The 19126-nt window shown below is 39.7% G+C and overlaps 4 protein-coding genes across 4 annotated transcripts; 3 read left to right on the top strand and 1 right to left on the bottom strand.

The window, feature by feature from the left end:
- The first annotated feature begins 437 nt into the window (after window positions 1-437).
- On the top strand, window positions 438-2306 carry LOC106400415 (cytochrome P450 703A2). Its single transcript, XM_013840777.3, has 2 exons — window positions 438-1403; window positions 1557-2306. Exons 1-2 carry the CDS (start codon window positions 486-488, stop codon window positions 2184-2186), a joined length of 1548 nt encoding a protein of 515 aa, XP_013696231.1. The 5' UTR covers window positions 438-485; the 3' UTR covers window positions 2187-2306.
- A 1276-nt stretch (window positions 2307-3582) lies between these two features.
- On the top strand, window positions 3583-5418 carry LOC106401448 (aspartyl protease family protein 2). The gene has a single exon (XM_013841966.3). It carries the CDS (start codon window positions 3754-3756, stop codon window positions 5197-5199), a length of 1446 nt encoding a protein of 481 aa, XP_013697420.1. The 5' UTR covers window positions 3583-3753; the 3' UTR covers window positions 5200-5418.
- A 2453-nt stretch (window positions 5419-7871) lies between these two features.
- On the top strand, window positions 7872-8866 carry LOC106399238 (pathogenesis-related protein 1A-like). The gene has a single exon (XM_013839718.3). The coding sequence runs from the start codon at window positions 8013-8015 to the stop codon at window positions 8730-8732; it is 720 nt and encodes a 239-aa protein (XP_013695172.1). The 5' UTR covers window positions 7872-8012; the 3' UTR covers window positions 8733-8866.
- Window positions 8867-8924: 58 nt separating this feature from the next.
- LOC106398058 (protein REDUCED CHLOROPLAST COVERAGE 1) lies at window positions 8925-18526 on the bottom strand. Its single transcript, XM_048759069.1, has 25 exons — window positions 18281-18526; window positions 17978-18088; window positions 17789-17850; window positions 16912-17004; window positions 16441-16513; window positions 15955-16239; window positions 15815-15882; window positions 15577-15708; window positions 15456-15497; window positions 14851-15366; window positions 14620-14774; window positions 13998-14520; window positions 13859-13921; window positions 13665-13766; window positions 13254-13571; window positions 13052-13144; window positions 12795-12896; window positions 12534-12638; window positions 12321-12454; window positions 12042-12225; window positions 11814-11945; window positions 11601-11713; window positions 11365-11452; window positions 9308-11283; window positions 8925-9220 (listed from the first exon to the last, which is right to left on the bottom strand). The coding sequence occupies exons 2-24, from the start codon at window positions 18036-18038 to the stop codon at window positions 9394-9396; spliced, it is 5334 nt and encodes a 1777-aa protein (XP_048615026.1). The 5' UTR covers window positions 18039-18088; window positions 18281-18526; the 3' UTR covers window positions 8925-9220; window positions 9308-9393.
- Window positions 18527-19126: the final 600 nt, after the last annotated feature.

Raw genomic sequence — 19126 nt, 5'->3', positions numbered from 1 at the left:
TGTGGTTAGAAATTTTTTTTAAACAACATTAAAAAGTGTAAACTTCATTATATATATCATTTATCGAAAAACTCAATTTTGTATGGGTTAACATTCAGATTTTGAAATCAATAAAAATTAACCTTCAGAGTTAACTTGAAAAACTCAATTTTTAATCAATTCATTCAGAGTTAATTTTTCTCAAACAATCTATGTTCACGTTTCCATTCTTTAATTCTTTTACATGACTTTAATCAAGATGCAGTCTCTTTCTGACAGCTAATTCTGGCCTAACAAACCGATTAAAAGAACATGAAGAAGGCATGTAGTTTGTTAAAGTGACACACAAAGAAAGAGATGTATGTACATATGATTGGTTAAGTGGTACGTAGTTCTAACAAAACCTCACCTAATAGTCTTCCACTATTTGTTAGTATATATTGAGTCAACAAAGACAATATCAAAATAATGAAAACATCTGTCCGAACACACATTACAAGACTAAAATGATTTTGGTGTTAGTTTTTTCTCTGTTGGCTATTCTCTTTCTTAATGTTCTTCTATGGAGATGGCTAAAAGCCTCAGCATGTAACGTCCAAAAGCTTCCTCCAGGTCCACCAAGGTGGCCTATTTTGGGCAACCTTCTCCAATTGGGCCCTTTACCTCACCGGGACATGGCCGCTCTCTGTAACAAGTACGGCCCACTAGTTTACCTTCGGCTCGGAAACATCGATGCTATCACAACAAATGATCCGGAGACCATCCGAGAGATCCTCTTTCGGCAGGACGATGTCTTTGCATCAAGGCCTAAAACACTTGCCGCGGTCCACTTGGCGTATGGTTGCGGCGATGTAGCGTTGGCACCAATGGGCCCACATTGGAAACGAATGAGGAGGATATGCATGGAGCACCTACTTACAACCAAAAGGCTTGAATCTTTTACTGCACAGCGAGCTGAGGAAGCTCAATATCTAATCCAAGATGTGTTCAAAAGAGCGGAATGCGGAAAGCCCATAAACCTTAGAGAAGTATTAGGTGCTTTCTCTATGAACAATGTGACCAGGATGCTACTAGGGAAACAATTCTTTGGGCCTGGATCAGTAGTTAGTCCAAAAGAAGCACAAGAGTTTATGCATATAACTCACAAGTTGTTTAGGCTGTTGGGTGTTATTTACTTGGGAGACTACTTGCCCTTCTGGAGATGGGTGGATCCATACGGCTGCGAGAAAGAAATGAGGGACGTGGAGAAGCGTGTGGACAAGTTTCACACGAAGATCATCGAGGAACACAGAAGGGCAAAACGAAAAAAGGAAGATAGTAATAATAATGACGTAGACATGGATTTTGTAGACGTTTTACTATCTCTTCCTGGTGAGAATGGGAAAGCACACATGGAAGACGTTGAAATTAAAGCTCTCATTCAGGTTACATTACTTACCAATTTTGTTAATGCATCAAATGAATCGCTGTTAAAAACTCCTTAGTTTGTTGCATTATATTATAATGTTTTTCTTTATAGAATTAAAATGTGTAATCAGTCTTTTGTTTGTGTTTGACGTTTGTAATAATGAGAGTAGGACATGATAGCTGCTGCGACCGACACGTCCGCGGTCACGAACGAGTGGGCTATGGCTGAAGTGATTAAGCAGCCGCGAGTGATGCGTAAGATTCAAGAGGAGCTCGATAATGTTGTTGGAATAAACCGGATGGTCAATGAGTCGGATCTAGTCCATTTAAACTATCTACGTTGTGTGGTAAGAGAGACGTTTCGAATGCACCCCGCCGGACCGTTCTTGATTCCTCACGAATCCGTGCGACCAACAACGATCGACGGCTATTACATTCCAGCAAAGACACGTGTATTCATCAATACTCATGGGTTAGGTCGAAACACTAGTGTATGGACTACTGACATTGACGAGTTTAGGCCGGAACGACATTGGCCCGTCGATGGCAGCGGAAGGGTGGAGATAAGTCATGGTCCAGATTATAAGATATTACCGTTTAGCGCCGGGAAAAGGAAATGCCCCGGAGCTCCGTTAGGTGTGACGATGGTGCTGATGGCTTTGGCTCGGCTCTTCCATTGCTTTGACTGGACTACAACGGAAAATATTGATACGGTGGAAGTGTACGGAATGACTATGCCTAAGGCTAAACCATTGTGGGCGTTAGCTAAGCCACGATTGGCAGCTCATTTGTACACATGATACAATTGGACATCAAGACTTATATTTAATTAGCCATTTCGGTCTCAAATAATATCGTTGTAATTCGTAAACGTTGGGCAACAGATTTTTAATATTAGGATATCCATGTTTCTCGGTTGATTTCCAAGACAACTGATAAGAACACACGTTAAATCTCTAATGAAACATGTTATGTTAGACTTAGATCACTACAAGACGCTTAGATGTCATAATGTGTATCTCTAATCATCAAGCAGTGGATAGTTAAGTGCAGAGTCAGGCAATGTTTATTTGATTATCATGTCGAATGCAAATTGTTCATGGCCACCACCACCATGTAATGATGAGTGAGCACTTAGCATATAGTAAGTACTATAAAGCAATAAAGCAAAAAGTGTTTCTTGTAATGGCTTTTGCTTTCTTGTCTCTTTTACATTTGAGCCTTTAATCAAATATACTTTACTCCATTTTTCAGATTCTTTAGTTGCGCTTTTCTCGTAATGCGCTGATTTTCCATCGCATTGGAACTACGCGGAAACTAGAGCCTTGGCTTGCCCAGACCAGGAAAACCGGTCTCAAAAAATATTTGGTTGATGAACTGACCGGCCAAGTAGGTGTTTCTTGTGTGATAGACAACTCTTTATAAAGTTGTTTTTTTTCCTCGAGCATTTGATGTAGGATTTGAGAATTTCACCTAAACCATTTATGAGTGTGAAAGAGTGTTAGAAAATAAATGCTTTCAACTGTAAGAACTCATGATTCACTGTTCACACCTGTATTCTAGATTTCACATGCTTTGGTGTTCAAAAAAAAGTTTTCACATTCTTTATACTACAGTGAAAGAGATTTGTCAGAGCATTTAATTGGTGTCACACTGTCACACATCCCAATACCACTCTATATTACTATTTGTTTTTGTTTTTGTTGTATTCATTTTAAAAGAAGAACGTCATTGTGATAGTTAGGCTTAGTAGCATGCTATTAACATATATCGAAGCACTGAATATTAAAGTTCCAAACCTTGGATATCGAATTCTCATGTGAGAGTAAATGAAAAGAGTGTTCGATGATATCAATAATCTAACAAGAACGTGAGAGATCTAAAGTTCGTGACGAATAAACACGAATACTTTTCATCTCACCGTGTTAGATTATCTTTCGTCAGAATATTTTGCATGTATTTTTTCACCCATGTGGAATGTTTTAGTTTTTGACAACTCGAGCGAATTATGGCACAAATTGTGGGTGAATTATTGGGCATGATTAACTTTATAAAAATAAGCTTTTCCCAATTAACATAGTTGTTTATCTCCTCAAATAAACTGATCATGTCACAATGTTCCCCCACACCACATGATGCTTCATACTAGTGTTTATTATCCACCGAATCTATAACGTCGCTTTTAATCTTATGATAAAAATGAGAGTAGATATTTATTTGAAAAAGAAGAATATCATTCACACATTTCCATTTATTACAGAAAAAGAATATTAAAAAGGTGTGTCTCTTCAAGAAGACTTAGTTCAAAGTTGAATTATTTATACAGAGACCACTCTCACTGCCATTTCCCCAGAGAAAACGAGAGAAATGGAAGGAAGAAGAAAAGCTTTGCTCTTTACTCTCTGTTTCTTCTTCTTCTCTCTACCTTCCTTGTCTTCCCTTCCTGCTTACCAAACTCTAGTTCCCACTTCTCACTCTCTTCCTTCCGCTTCTCCCATCTCATTCCAACCCGAATCCGAACCCGTTTCTGAATCGTTGATAGGATCCGGATCCGACTCCGAGTCGTCCATTACACTAAACCTCGACCACATCGACGCTCTCTCCACCAACAGAACTCCCGAAGAGCTCTTCAGCTCTCGTCTCCAGCGTGACTCCCGGCGCGTGAAGTCAATCGCTACACTCGCCGCCCGGATCCCCAGAAGAAACACCACTCATGCGCCGAGACCCGGCGGATTCAGCAGCTCCGTCGTCTCTGGTCTCTCTCAGGGAAGTGGAGAATACTTCACGCGCCTCGGTGTCGGAACTCCGGCGAGATATGTCTACATGGTGCTCGACACCGGAAGCGACATCGTCTGGCTCCAATGCGCTCCTTGCCGGAGATGCTACTCTCAGTCCGACCCGATTTTCGACCCGAGAAAGTCCCGGACCTACTCGACGATCCCCTGTTCTTCGCCTCTCTGCCGCCGGTTAGACTCCGCCGGATGCAACACGCGCCGCCGGACTTGCCTCTACCAAGTCTCGTACGGCGATGGTTCTTTCACCGTCGGCGATTTCGCCACCGAAACGCTGACGTTCCGTCGAAACCGCGTTAAAGGCGTCGCCGTCGGGTGTGGTCACGACAATGAAGGTCTCTTCGTCGGAGCCGCCGGTTTGTTAGGTCTCGGGAAAGGTAGGTTATCGTTTCCCGGTCAGACCGGTCGCCGGTTTAATCAGAAGTTCTCTTACTGTTTAGTCGACAGATCCGCTTCCTCCAAACCTTCCTCCGTCGTCTTCGGAAACGCCGCCGTTTCGCGAACCGCGAAGTTCACGCCGCTCTTATCGAATCCGAAGCTTGATACATTCTACTACGTCGAGCTGCTCGGAATAAGCGTCGGAGGGACGCGCGTCCCCGGCGTAGCCGCTTCTCTTTTCAAACTCGACCCGATCGGTAACGGTGGAGTCATTATCGACTCGGGTACCTCTGTGACCCGGCTGGTCCGACCCGCTTACGTTGCTATGAGAGACGCGTTCCGGGTCAGAGCCAGGAGTTTGAAACGAGCGCCGGACTACTCTCTCTTCGATACGTGTTTCGATCTCTCTCATCAAAACGAGGTTAAAGTTCCGACGGTGGTTCTACACTTCCGTGGAGCTGACGTGTCACTTCCGGCGACTAATTATCTGATTCCGGTGGATACTAACGGCAAGTTCTGCTTTGCATTTGCCGGTACGATGAGCGGGCTATCCATCATCGGGAACATCCAGCAGCAGGGTTTCCGGGTCGTTTACGATTTGATGGGTTCCCGAGTCGGGTTTGCTCCAAGAGGATGTGCTTAATCCTGACCCGACCCGATCCAGTACGGATAATGTACTTTGTTTCCTTTTTTCAAATTTCATGTATTAGACGAGACCTTTGTTTTTCGGACAAGTGAATCTTTAGCGGTTGAGTTTAAATACGTGTTGATAAAACTTCACGTGTTGTCGGCTGTATTATTAGCGTCTTAAATGTTTTTCAACTCTTGGGCCAAAGGGAGCGTGCATGATCTTTTTTAATTAGCCAAAAGCTTTCATTTACTTTTAGTGAACCAACAAATGACAATTACTGGAACTTTTTAATACTACTATTTGATTTATAAAGATTATTATGCAAACAAGTTTACGGAATAAGTCGGATCAAGATTATGAAAACAAGTTTCAAGACCATGCTATAGAAACTAGTACTCTACAATACTAGTAGATCTTAAGGAAGGTAGAGTACGTCCAAAATCTAATTAATATTTTTTTGTGTAAATCTTGGTAAAGTACTGTGGAAATGTGTATTATACAGGCTAATAGGGCACATGAATTTTCGTGTTATTATTTCTTAAACAGACAAAAACGAAGATCCAGCGCCACGTTAGAGACAGTGGTCCGATTTTTATTTATTTTATTGGGTTGAATACTTCTTTAATACTACTACTAGTAATTTTGGGTTTAATCTACTTTATCACCAAATTATCTTGAACAAGAGATATTAGAATGTTGTCTTCACTCGGTTAGATATTGTAGTTTATTTGTAAATTGAGTTTTCTGTATGTTGTGGGACAAACCGATGAAGTGGTTATTTTGGCTATTTGCGAAGATCACCACTGTGGTTGATGTAGTGTGATAGCTTGACATTATATCTAACGAAGTTCAATAGTTATGGTCACTATTGAAGAAAAGAAGATGATGAAAATAAACTTTCTCATTAACCGTATAAAGCATACATTGTTATGTATTTATACTCTAATGGTTAAGCAAAAGGAAACCAAACCACACTAAACCAATGGTTAGCTTAAAGGAAACTATACCAAAGATATATATATATAAGCTAATATACCCCCCTCAAACCGTTTAAGACTGTGGCTTAAAGAGGTTTGAAAGTGACATCCGAGCAAGAAGAGAGTGAAAAAGTCCCGGATGCAAAGGCTTGGTGAGTATATCAGCATGCTGATTTGATGAAGAGACGTGAAAGAGCTTCAGGAACCCCCGCTTCAGTTGATCTCTGACAGTATGGTAGTCAATCTCAACGTGCTTCGTACGCTCATGAAAGACCGGATTAGAAGCGATATGCATAGCTGATTTGTTATCACATAACAACTTTGCTGGTGCTGTAACTGTGACCTTGAAGTCCCTCAGTAACTGAGCAAGCCAAAGCAGTTCACACGTAGCCAACGCCATGCTTCTGTATTCAGCTTCAGTACTACTACGGCTCACAGTCTGTTGCTTCTTAGATTTCCATGTGATAAGCGAAGTCCCAAGATAAACACAGTAACCAGAGATAGATCGTCGTGTTTCAGGACAAGTAGCCCAGTCTGCATCAGTAAAAGCATTGAGACAGAGCTCTGTATCTGCAGCATAATACAAGCCTTGACCCGGATTTGACTTGATATACCGCAAGACCTTGTACGCAGCCTGCAGATGAACGTCAGTAGGACAAGAGAGAAACTGACTCAGATTATTCACTGCATAAGTGATATCTGGTCTGGTGATGGTCAAATATAAAAGACGACCAATCAACTCTCTGTATTGAGTAATGTTCTTCAAAGGCTTTCCAGATGTGCGAGTAAGCTTGAGTGTTGGATCCATCGGTATAGAACTTGGCTTACAAGCCAGCATGCATGTAGCTTCAAGGATATCTAGAGCATACTTTCTTTGACATACCGAGATTCCAGTAGAGTTCCGAGCTATCTCCAATCCCAAAAAAAACTTTGGTCTCCCCAAATCTTTGATGATAAAAGCCTTATGCAAGATCTTCTTAAGTGCCGTAAGATCCTCATCATTGTTCGAAGCTATCAAGATATCATCGACGTACACAAGCAGAACAATGAATGATGAACCAGTTTGCTTGATCGAAGAACAACAAAGAAGAAAACGGTCGAAACGAATCCCAGAAACTCGAGCAGAAGAATCACGTAGCGAGTACAGAGAGCAGAAAGATACTGCGAAATCGAAACACTCATGGTGAAGAAGAAAGCTCGAGTAACAGAATCAATGGAGGATCCATTTTGGCTCTGATACCATATTGAAGAAAAGAAGATGATGAAAATAAACTTTCTCATTAACCGTAGAAAGCATACATTGTTATGTATTTATACTCTAATGGTTAAGCAAAAGGAAACCAAACCACACTAAACCAATGGTTAGCTTAAAGGAAACTATACCAAAGATATATATAAGCTAATAGTCACTTTGCATCAATTTTTAATTAAAGAAACTCGAATGATTTTCATAATCGTCAAACTTATCGGAACAGAAAGTTGTCATCGATCGTTAGTATAACCTTTGAAATATATATAGATCAATGCAGATTACGGATCAAATTTTGGATAACAAACAATATCTCACCTTTACTTTAACCTTAATGTTAAGTTTTGACTAAAATTAAAACCACATTTAGGCAATACTTAACATTAGCGGCATTCCGGTATTCAATATTCACCGTGCGTTGACTCATGCAAACGATATATTTACATTTGACGTTCATAAATAGAAACAATTACTTATTGATTCGTTTTCCCTCTCAACAAATCCTATCGGAGAGTTAATTACACCTTCACCTGCAATTGAGTAATTAACTCTCCTGTAAAAATATTATACCCTCTTTTGTTTCTTTTCTATTTAGAAAAATGGAGCTTCGTCAACGGGAATTACTAGCTCCGTTTCCCATATTCATCGCCATTACGTTATTCCTCCTTCAGCTCTGTGCCGCGACGTCCCAAATCAATCACAGCGAGTCGTCTAAACAAACCTCCGTCAGCTCTCCGTCAGCGCCAAATTCACGATTTCTGTCTTCATCAGCTCTGTCGTTAACCGGAAAACATTCCTCCTTCAGGTGGGGGAGAAGACGACATCGTAACAAAGTAAACAGAGCGAGCATTGAGTTTCTATACGCACATAACCTCGTACGAGCGCGCGTGGGAGAACCGCCGTTAGAATGGGATGGAAGATTAGCGGCGTATGCACGTGCGTGGGCGAGACAGCGCGTCGGAGACTGCAGGCTTGTTCACTCTAATGGTCCGTTCGGAGAAAACATATTTTGGGCCGGACAGAATAACTGGAGGCCCATTGATGTCGTCAAAGTGTGGGCCGATGAAAATAAGTTCTACGACGTTAATGGTAACACGTGTGAGCCGGGGCAAATGTGTGGACACTACACGCAGATCGTGTGGAGAGATAGCACGAAGGTTGGGTGCGCACGTGTGGATTGTTCAAACGGCGGCCTTTATGCGATTTGTGTTTATAACCCACCGGGAAATTTTGAAGGTGAAAACCCATTTGTAAGTTATCACGACCAGATTGGTCTTCTTCGGGAAGAACCACCGGCGGTTGTCGTTAATCCATTTTAACTCGAAAATGGCGCGAAAGCTGAGGACACCATGGTTCTGCATTTTTAGTTGTTAATATTTCTTTTTATTCGAAGTATTATTATTATTTTTGGAAAAAACTTATCTTGGGTTTATTCAGAGGTATTATCATCTAATAACTGATTCAATAAACAAGTTTATAAATTATAATTACGATATTTCGTAGCCAGGCCATTAGATAGATGTAATGTAATTGATGACAAATACGCAAAAGTGAACAAGAGATGACAAAAGTTTTTTTAACATGGCCACAAGGGGATATGAAAAAAAATTATGTCCAAAATTTCCTAATTTTTTTATTGGCTGAATTAAAAATTAAAACCCAGAAAACAATACTTCAGCACCTCAGATGGAATAAAAGAAAAAGAATAGTTCTAGCTTTTTTCCCTCTTCAACCTCTCTTCTTTCGAATCCAGATCAAATCATTCTGAGACTATCACAAGCCACAGCTTCACTGATAACGAAATTACCTGAAATGAAGACATCATCAAGTTAGCATATATGCATTATACATGTGTATATATATATATATAGAAAGATTCAACCAAGAAGCTAACCTTTTATACTGTCCCCTAAGAAACAGCAAGGATCAGAGAGAGATGTGTGAGTGATGAATTTCATCGACGATGCTGAGTCTTTGGTTTCAAGCCGCGGACTTGGGAGCCTCGCTGCCTCTGATGACTCTGCTATAAGCAATCTTGAACGGTTGAGAATCATAAGGCCTGTTAAGCAAACTGATCGGCATTCTCAGTGTTTGTTTCCTGTTTCTCCTTCCTCTTAACAAAATGCTAAACGTCTTCTCGCCTTCCTCAAATTTCTTGTTTCCATTCTCCATTTCACTGCTAGCCAACACATTCACATGATTAACAGAATCCATAGTTTCACCCGCGGTTGCCGCCACATCTTGCTTGCCTTCTTCCACACCTGAAGTCTCAATATCAGTTGGTAGAATGACGGTTGGCTCTAAGACAGTCGAAGCTATTGGCTCGGGAGCGATCATGTGTGGAGGGGAAAACTCAACGGGATGGCATGCGGGCCAAACCGTTCTTGGTACAAACTCCGACATATGAGGCCATGGGAACTGATTGGGATGGAAAGGACCACTGGTTACAGGATAAGTACTTGTGGGGATTGATTGAGTGTAAGGAGGAGGGTATACAAAGGACATAGGCTGCATCAAATTTGGAGTTGCAGGAGGTGATGGGAAAGGAGGAGGTCCGTGATGAAGAGTCATGTTCACTGGCCACGACGGTCCAATATTCATGCCTATTGGAGTAGGACGTATGATACTTGGAGGTGATGATGGGTTGAATGGAACAGCTGAAGCTGATAACTTCTTGTTAGGTAACAGTAACTCTCGCGGGGCGTCGCTGGAGTCTGTAGCAGAGATTCCCAGTTTTTCCTTCAGATCATCGGAATCAGCGGCCAGCTGATCTTTCAATTCTTGCTCTGTGGTGGAATGAATCATATCGGTTACACCTTCGTTAGCTTCAAGTACTGGTTCTTCCACCTGAATGCCCCCACCAGATTCTTCATTTTCATTCAGATTGTTCCCTTTGAATTCCACTTCAGACGATTGTAACTCTACTTTGATCGCTTCTTTGCCTTGAGGTTTGCTAGACTCTGCGTCCGCAGAAATTTCATTTTTTACCTCTTCCTCTGACACTGTAATCATCTGCTCATCCCTTGTAAGCTCAACCGATGTGCCCTCTTCAGAATTGTTCTCCTCTTGCTTATCTGAAGCTTCGGCTTGTGGAGCCCAGACTTGATACTTGGCAATGGAACCAGGTGGCGCCAATGCTACTTCCTTGTAGGATGGAGATTTTCCAAGACTTACAACAGAGTTTTTCGGGTATGCCTCATTTTGCACATTACTAGACAGACCAGATGGCACAGCAGGAGAAGCATCTGTCTTCAACCCATCTTCTTCTGATGTTTCAGCTGAAGTTTTGGGGTTTTCAGAAGACGGCTGCATTGATTTAACCCGATATGCCAAGGTTTTAACTACCTTCCTGCCAAATTTGGTGCCTTGAGTTGTCATACCGGGAGAATGATGATCTCCATAGTTTGCAGAGGACGCTGTACGCTTCTTCAGAACGTAGTATTTGGAGTTCGGCTGAGTAGCATTCTGGAGAACAGGGTTATCGTTATCAGCTTCAACATTTTTCTTCTGATAGGTATATACCTTTCCAATTGATGCTCGTCGTTGCTTCAGCCGGCGACCATATGATCCAGCAGATCTCGGTCTATGCACCGGCTGCCATCCATCTTCACTACCATCAGGGTGTTGTGTCTCAGTTGAAACTTCAGCAGATGTAATTGAATTACTATTATCCACAGTAGCCTCATCAATGACTGGAGGAGAAGGTGGTTCTTCAGCTGATGCAAGAATTGTCTCCTGATTCGCATCGCTCGATTGACCATCTTCCGATCCAGTTGCTTCTGTCTCCTCTTCAGACATTTCCTTTTGATTTTCCCTTGGGGTTTCTGCTAACTGTTCAGAAACAACGTTCTGATTGGATTTTTCCTTTAGCTACACAATAACACAGGTCCAATCATGTAAGCATTTTTAACCATTAAAGTGGAGAAATGTCGAAAGAAATAGAAGTAAAACCTTCATATAGCTCTTCCTCTTCGCTGCCACACTCTGTTTCCCTTTTGCGTTATGGCTTGGGTTGATATAGTCGAGTAGATCGGATACACTGCAAAACATTACGAAGCTAAGGATCTGCCCAAGGAGTAAACTAGATAGATACATTCAAACAGCACAGAAAACTTCTAAACGAGAAATAAGGAGATAATATGTAAGGAACTTTTCATCAAAAAAAATATGTAAGGAACTTGTTTGACCTTAGGTGGCCTTTGCTGGCTATAGACGCGTCAGGCTTAGGAGTACCATTTCGTGCAGCTTCCTGTTGTTCAAAAGCCTTGGACTCAAAGTATTCTAGCCAAGCAGCAGCATCCTGAAGAATATAATCAGATCGTCAGATTTAAGAATGCATACAATTGTCAGAAAGATGAATGATTTGCCTGATGGAATATTTTGGTTTTGTATATATATACCTGAGTACGCAAATCATCTGGGCCCAGCTTTGCTCGGAGGATTCTTAAGGTTGTTTGCTCATGCTGAACACTTAAATGGTATGCTTCCATCAACGAGAGCGCAATGGCTATGGCATGGTAGCTAGCAGCAGTCTGAAATTTGACATAATTAGCAGTAATATATCAGCAAAAACAAATCAAAGTTCTTACAAAGTGATAATCCAAAAAAGACAGCATCGGGAAAAGAACCTGGATATGGTCAGGACCAAGCAACCTCTGATTACACTTGAGAGCTTTGTGAAGATACCTCAAGGCAACATGTACATTTCCTAGACCTTCCTCCATCATGGCTACATTGATGTATGTAGCAGCAGTGTTCGGATGAGATGGACCACATGTTAGATGTAAGAGATACAACGCACGCTTAACATACCTAACAAAAGCAAAAATATCAGGGTTTAGATGATAGAAATAGACACCCAAACCTTAAAACCTCGCAGTTCTTTGAAATGAAAATTGGTAGCTTACTTGAGAGCCAGCTCTGTATGCTGAAGCCTATAATAGAAGACAGCAAGATCACCATAACTCTTCATTGTATCCGGATGATCAAGTCCAAGTTCCCTCTCATTGATATCTAAAGCCTTTTGCTGATATATAGTAGCCTGTTTCAACAAAAAAATTTAGTTTTGCAATTGTCATATCGAAGAAAAATATCACAGCCTAAACTGTATATATACAGACCTGGTTAAAATCACCAGTGTGATACAGAACGACAGCAAGTAAACTGTAAGCTCCGGCTGTCATTCTGTGATAGGGACCACAAACTGCTACAAGCTTAGCAAGAGCCTGAGGGAGGGGAAAAAACAAAAGAGACGAAACAACAAAACAAATCATGACGCTTGTACTTTTTTTTTTTTGGTCAAATCATGACGCTTGTACAGAGAAACAAAAGTAATATGAAGAAAGAGCTGAGGAGTAGGAAAATGATTTTCAGACATGTACCTTTGTTCCATATGTAACTGCATCTTCAAGTTTTCCTTTGTCTAATGCTGTTTTAGATGACTCCAGAAGTTGTCTTCCATCAGCAGACGAACATGCTGCTTGCTGCAGAGATTTAGAATAGAAAGTCTTAACAACTATGGTTGATATATTATTAGAAAGAATACAAATTCAGATTAAAAAAATTGGTTGATACATTATTAGAAAGAATAAAAATTCAGATAGAAAAAAAATTAAATATATTTCATCTTCTCTATTACCTTATGCACTGGGACCAGACTGACCACATCTGTTTTTTGGAACGGTTCTGGGGACTCCATGTCAAAATCCCTTGGAATCAGCTCAATACCAACCTGAGGACATATACAATTTAACACAAAACATGAACTTTCATTCTAATATTTGATTAGCGACTAGTTATAACAAAGTAAAATTTTCTGGTTAAAGCATTCATTGAATTACCTTATGGCATAATCCACGGAGAATGGCAAACTTTCGTAGATCCTTGTAACTGAAGGCATTGAGATCGTAGTCATATCGTTTCTTCAAGAATTTCTCCAACCACCGGAAGATAAGAGGATGCACATTCCAAGAGTTTTCCGCTTCAGTTTTTGGAATCCCAAGCATCATGTTCAGAGCAGCAGCTACTTTTGCAGCTATTTTGTCAGTGTCAGTAGCAACAGCAGAAATCACCGCCTGAAGGATATGCTTAAGGGCTCTAACTATCATCTCATGAACACACAGAGACTGTACATGTGACAACTTATCTGAGAGCTTAACCTGTTGTTACCATAGATAACACGTGGATGGTTATATATGATCATTCATCTTCAGTAGATTCTAATAAAAAGAAGTTAAAACAAGGCTACTTACGACATATCCTAAAGAGCGCATCCGAAGACCTCTTGTGTGCATAAAATCAGTTAGAGTCCGGCCATCGACTGGGGAGAGTTCCAACGAACCAAAATCTGCAACCTGTATTGAGCAATTAATACCAAACACATGATGTGTTATTATCTTCATATTAGCAATAGACAAGACTACAATAAACTTTTAGACTCATTTACCAGCTTCGGAATAGCGACTTCAGTATAATACTTTTGTGCCAAGTCGACAAGTTCTTGCAAAGACTGAAACAAATATTCTTAGTTACCACAAAATAAGTAAATGAACATAGAGAAAGGACTGGAGGTTTAGTGTAAAAACCTTGTCGTGAAGTCCAGTATCTGACTCTTGTAGGCGAGTGAAGGCTGCTTCAGACAACAAATTCTTCAGGACAAGCACATTTTCTTGAGCATTCTTCTCGGCGTCAGATTGCAAAGTTGCAGTTATTGCAGCATTATCAGCCTCTGAAGAAGCCGTATCAACCTGAGATGATACTGCAGTCTGCTGCGCCTTAGGGCTGCTTGCGTCTGTTTTTTTCTTGTTGCTGTTGAGAGACTTAAGCGGCTTCCCAAGCCCTTCAACCTTGAGTTCATTTTTAGACTTTTCGTTGGTTTGTTTTTTGTCCTTTTCCGTATTCTTTTGATCTTGTAAATGCTGTATCCAACAGGCTCCAAGTTCCCACCTCATGATATTATCCCTGTCTATCTCTTCTTCCTCAAGCTTAACAAGACTTTCCCCCAGCATTTTACTTACAAATTCTCGGGAAGATGTAAGCTCATCATCCTGTTGCTGATGTGTTTTCTTGTTCTGCTCAGGAGAGGATTTATGGAGAAGGAATCTCAAACTGTAAAGCACCATGAGAATAATTAGTCAGGTAAGTAACTACACAAGCTAAAGAGACAAAAGGATGAATGTTTTTTCCCACTAAGTAAAAAATGATCACCTGTTGATGTTTAGAGCATTAGCACCACCTTCAGGCTGTTCAAGGAGGTCAACAATTTGAGAAGGTGGGCTTAACTTCTCATTCTCCTTCTCTATTTTGACAACAGAAATGTAACCACAATACTTAAGGCTTATAGTTCCTAAAGTAGCAACATCCTGCGTCCATGAACAATTGTTAAACAATGAGTAACAAATATTAAACATGGAAAGTTATATAAAAAAAAAGACTAACATGAGCAGCAGTGTTCTCATCAGCTGTAAGTCCCTTGAGAAGGTTCCGTTCCATCAGCTTCGTTTTATCCAAACCAGTGGCTTGAATTCCGTCGATTTTTGTATCCACTTTGCTACTTGCATTGGAAGTATCCCTCGTAACCGTAACACTCAAGTCTCCAACTGTCTCGGAATACAGCACTTGAGAGTCTTCAGCCAGAACTGGGTCAGCCATTACTTTCTGAACAGCCTTGATGGCTCTGAAAGTGGCGACATCAACGAAGAGGTTGTGAAGGAGAAACACTTTTCTGTCTCTAAGTTGCCTCTCCTCTGCTGTTTTGCAAGGCATCGATGCGATAAAGGCGAATTCGTTGGCCCACGGAACCAAATCGTAGCTGCCGTCTCTTCCTTGACCACCACCATCCCCTCCCCATCTCTCATCCTCGACAGGGAGAGGCGGAAACGCTGCTGGTGACTGCGCTGCAGAAGGCGGGATGAGCCATGTGTTTGCTCTAAACCCATAAGGAAGATTCCCAAACTGCACATATAGAGATTAAACGCTCTTAAACTTAACAAAACCCAATTCAACATCGGCTAAATCTTCATTTCAGAGAAAAATAAACATACCTTGTTGCGCTCCGAAAATGCTTTCAGAAGATCACTGTAAGCCTAAACATGATTAAAAAAAAAAAAAAAGGAATAAGCAAATGGATTTTCAACGGTAAGAGAGGCGAAATAAAGAAGTTACATTATCGAAGGCTCTACTAATTTGTCTAAGCAAATCAACAAGATTGTGACATATGATTCTTTGTTTCCCGACGCTGTAGAATCCTTTTCTGCAGCCTTCGACATGAACGAGCTTCCCGTTACAAAGCTTCACCTGAGACCAAAGTTCACCAAAACGCAAACGTTATCACCAAAACGCCGACTGCTACATGGAGAAACCAACCAATTGAGATAGAAAGGAGAATGATCTTTGCGCTTACATCGATGGAGAGAAGATGATCATCCGCCGCGATATCTTCGGTTTCCCGCTTCGCCACGAGCCGTACATCTATAAACATATACAAATCGATTGAGAAAATGGACATCGAATTTAAGGTTAGAGAGGGAGATAGAATCTTACATTGAAGAGGAGGAGTGATGTGAGCGAGAGAGAAAAACTCGTAGAAGCTTCCGAGCTTAGGGAAAGAGTGACTAGTCTCTCCGGCTTCATCAACCACCGCATCCTTCGGCGCAGGAGACGGCGGAGGCGACGTTTCGGTCTGTTTGGGATTCTTTCCACCTCCCTTAGCCTGCGCATTTTTCACCGAATCGGATTTCTCCGGCGACGGACCGAAGCAAGTAGTACAGGCGACGACGTCAAGCAGCCGTCTAACGTGCGCCATCGCTGTTCCCTCATTGTAATCCTCTGAACGAAAAAAAAAAAAGAATTGCAAACGTCACCTGATTAGAAGAAGCGCGAAAAAAGCTTATGTGACGCCGTTTTGGCATATAATTAATACGACATCGTTTATGTGATTTCACGTTTTTTATATCCGTTACGGCGCGTTAACGGCGTCGAACTAAAAACGACCGTCACGTCAAATTGTGATGCACGATGGAACTTTACCTTCTGTTAACGTGAGAACACACGGCTTAAGCGCCGAAACATCCACTGTGTCTTTTAACTGCGATCCTCTTACCTGTAACGACAGACATGGATTTAGTATTACAGTACAATTTTTACTCCTTTTATACTATTACTATGATTCTAACTTTTAATTTTCTTTATACTATTCCTATGATTTAAGCAGTGAAAAAATAACTTATTCTGGTTACATTTCTAGTTCCAGAAAAGGGAAAGAAAAGACAAAAACTAGCAATTTTTAGGCACAATCACACTTAAAAACATTTTTTTTTCTCAGACGTTAGACAAAAGTCTTTTTCATTTGCTTTTTCCTTACTTTGGTATTCAGATCCTATGAGATTCCCCAATAAATATGAATATCTCTGGACCATCCAACATTAACAAGTAACCAACCATAAACGAGAAAGTGATTTAGAAACTTCCACTCAAAATATCATTCATAGTTTTTTTTACCTCATGGGAGAGAGAATAGTTGGTGACATGGCAGGTGTCGAAGTTAACGGATAAAAGCCGACGAACATCTATGATCCTGTCCGTTGATATGCCCTGTTTTCAGACATACGTGTTTCTCTATTAAATCTACATTTGATCATATTTTCTTCTAGGATAATAAACATGCGTAACCTATGCCTGGAATACGGCTTATATATACCACTGATATTGCATCATAGAAGAAAACTGTCTAACAAATTTTCGAGAAAATATGAATATTAGTTATACGTGTTTATTGACGATAATTTTGTATATATACACATGTTATCGTTATACATATTTCACTGTCTGTATAACGTCTACGTAATTTATTTACCAAAATATGAAATAAATGAATTAGTTGATAATCTAATTTGTGTGTTACACACAGTTTTGTATTTATATACACGTTCAAATAATGATAAAAAAAATTAAAAGATAATTCTAAGTCAATTGAAAATGATTTATTTAGAAAAAACAATAATAATACAGCATGTATAACTATCAATTTTTATGGTAACGTGTATTCTTTCGTACCTTATCCCAACAACAACAATAAAATCAAAGAAAAGAAAATCGGCCATGCACATTGGGAGTTTATATCAAAAGCAAAACATGAAACATATTAAGATAAAGTTTCAGAATTATACAATTATACAGTCAAGAAACTAATGTAACAGAAATCAGCCGGGTGCATGAAAGTGTTAAAACAAAAAAAATAGAAAACGGGTTGTAAGTTAAAAGTTATAACGAATTTCACAAAGAAATCGCTACCAAAAAAAACAGTTGTTAACACGCAAGAAATATGAGAAATAACAACACAATTCGAAAATGATGGGAGGAAAATAATCACACGAACCTTCAAAATAGCCTCCGTCTCGTCCGGAAGGTTCACAATGACATCCACCATAACCGGAAGAACTGCATATAAACCGTAAACCATGGTTCATATGTAAACTATAATTTAACTATTAATTAAAGGAAATTAATCAACAGCTTATTTTTTTAATTGAAATTCATATAGATAAGGTTTCACTATTGGTGATACCTTTCTCTTCCTTCTTCTTTTTGTCTCCTTTTGTCTTTCCACGGTTGTTCTTGGGAGCCATTTCTCGAGATTTTTTTGTTTTTTACTTTTATTGAAAGAGAACCAAATAAACTGAAAATAAATCGAATTGCTTAGTTAAAACTTAAAACAATACCATTGTCTGACATACAAACAAATGAGCAAATTATATGTCCATAATTTTATCCAAATCATTTAAACTGAATATAATACAGTTAGCTATGTTATCTGCTGATATAACACAAACTTAAACATGAAAAATAATAATCAAAGTTCGGTAGTTACCGAGTGATAGGTAGAGCAGTAGCTTAGTTTAGTGAGCTTTTCCACCAGCGAAATATGAAATCTAAAAAGTGAATGGTAAAAAAATATGATAAGAAAGAGTTATGTGAGAGTTTAGCAGTGCGAAGAAAAACTGAAGCTGTAAGCTTTCATGGAGGAAGGGTGTGAGAGAAAAAGATAGAGATAGTAAAAGTTTTGCGAGTGATAAGGAAGCAAGGGCGGAGATTCAATAGTCAGATGGGTAGGATGGCATTTTATGGACGTTCGTGGTATTTTACCGTAATTATCTCCTCTTGAAAGGGTATATTAGTCTTTTAGTCTGTATTGAATTTTGCTTCTTCTTTCGGAATGATTTCTTTCCTATTTTAGGGCCTTTTAGCTATTAAATAGGCCTGGAGGGGATTGTCTTATTTCTTTCTTTTTCTTATCATTCATTTGGGGACTGCTCCTTTCCATTTTGATATACCCACCACACAGAATCACTAAATTTTCACACCCTCTTAGTCGGAGCCGTTTTTGAATATTTAATTTTAATTCAAGAACTTGTAACTTATAGCCATTCTATTATTTGAACAAGAAATGGTAAAATATTTTTACGTGTTTTTATTGTTTAATAACTACTACATAACACAATTTAATTGAATATTCTTAGAAATCGAGTTATAGTAGGTATGCATATATGGCTCACCAACACTGTTTCAACTTTCAAGCTTTTTCCAAATGCTGGTTTGAAAAATCGCCACTAAAATACATTTAGTGTTCAAAAATTCTCTGTCTTTTGTCTTATTAAAAAAATATGTATAATTTTAATTAACAAGAATGATATATTTATAAATTAAATATACTTTT

The sequence above is a fragment of the Brassica napus genome, chromosome C5 (assembly GCF_020379485.1).
Source record: "Brassica napus cultivar Da-Ae chromosome C5, Da-Ae, whole genome shotgun sequence".
NCBI lineage: Eukaryota > Viridiplantae > Streptophyta > Magnoliopsida > Brassicales > Brassicaceae > Brassica > Brassica napus.
This window is presented reverse-complemented; position numbering and strand designations above follow the sequence as displayed.

Bases quoted from the DNA above. Each gene is read 5' to 3' on its own strand.
- LOC106400415 (XM_013840777.3), top strand. From the start codon at position 486: ATGATTTTGGTGTTAGTTTTTTCTCTGTTGGCTATTCTCTTTCTTAAT. The intron at 1,404-1,556 runs GTTACATTACTT...TAATGAGAGTAG, and splicing joins AAATTAAAGCTCTCATTCAG to GACATGATAGCTGCTGCGAC.
- LOC106401448 (XM_013841966.3), top strand. From the start codon at position 3,754: ATGGAAGGAAGAAGAAAAGCTTTGCTCTTTACTCTCTGTTTCTTCTTC.
- LOC106399238 (XM_013839718.3), top strand. From the start codon at position 8,013: ATGGAGCTTCGTCAACGGGAATTACTAGCTCCGTTTCCCATATTCATC.
- LOC106398058 (XM_048759069.1), bottom strand. From the start codon at position 18,038: ATGGCTCCCAAGAACAACCGTGGAAAGACAAAAGGAGACAAAAAGAAG. The intron at 14,775-14,850 runs GTTAGTCTTTTT...TCATGGACGCAG, and splicing joins ATGAGAACACTGCTGCTCAT to GATGTTGCTACTTTAGGAAC. The intron at 11,946-12,041 runs GTTCTTTTCCCG...GTCAAATTTCAG, and splicing joins TTGGTCCTGACCATATCCAG to ACTGCTGCTAGCTACCATGC.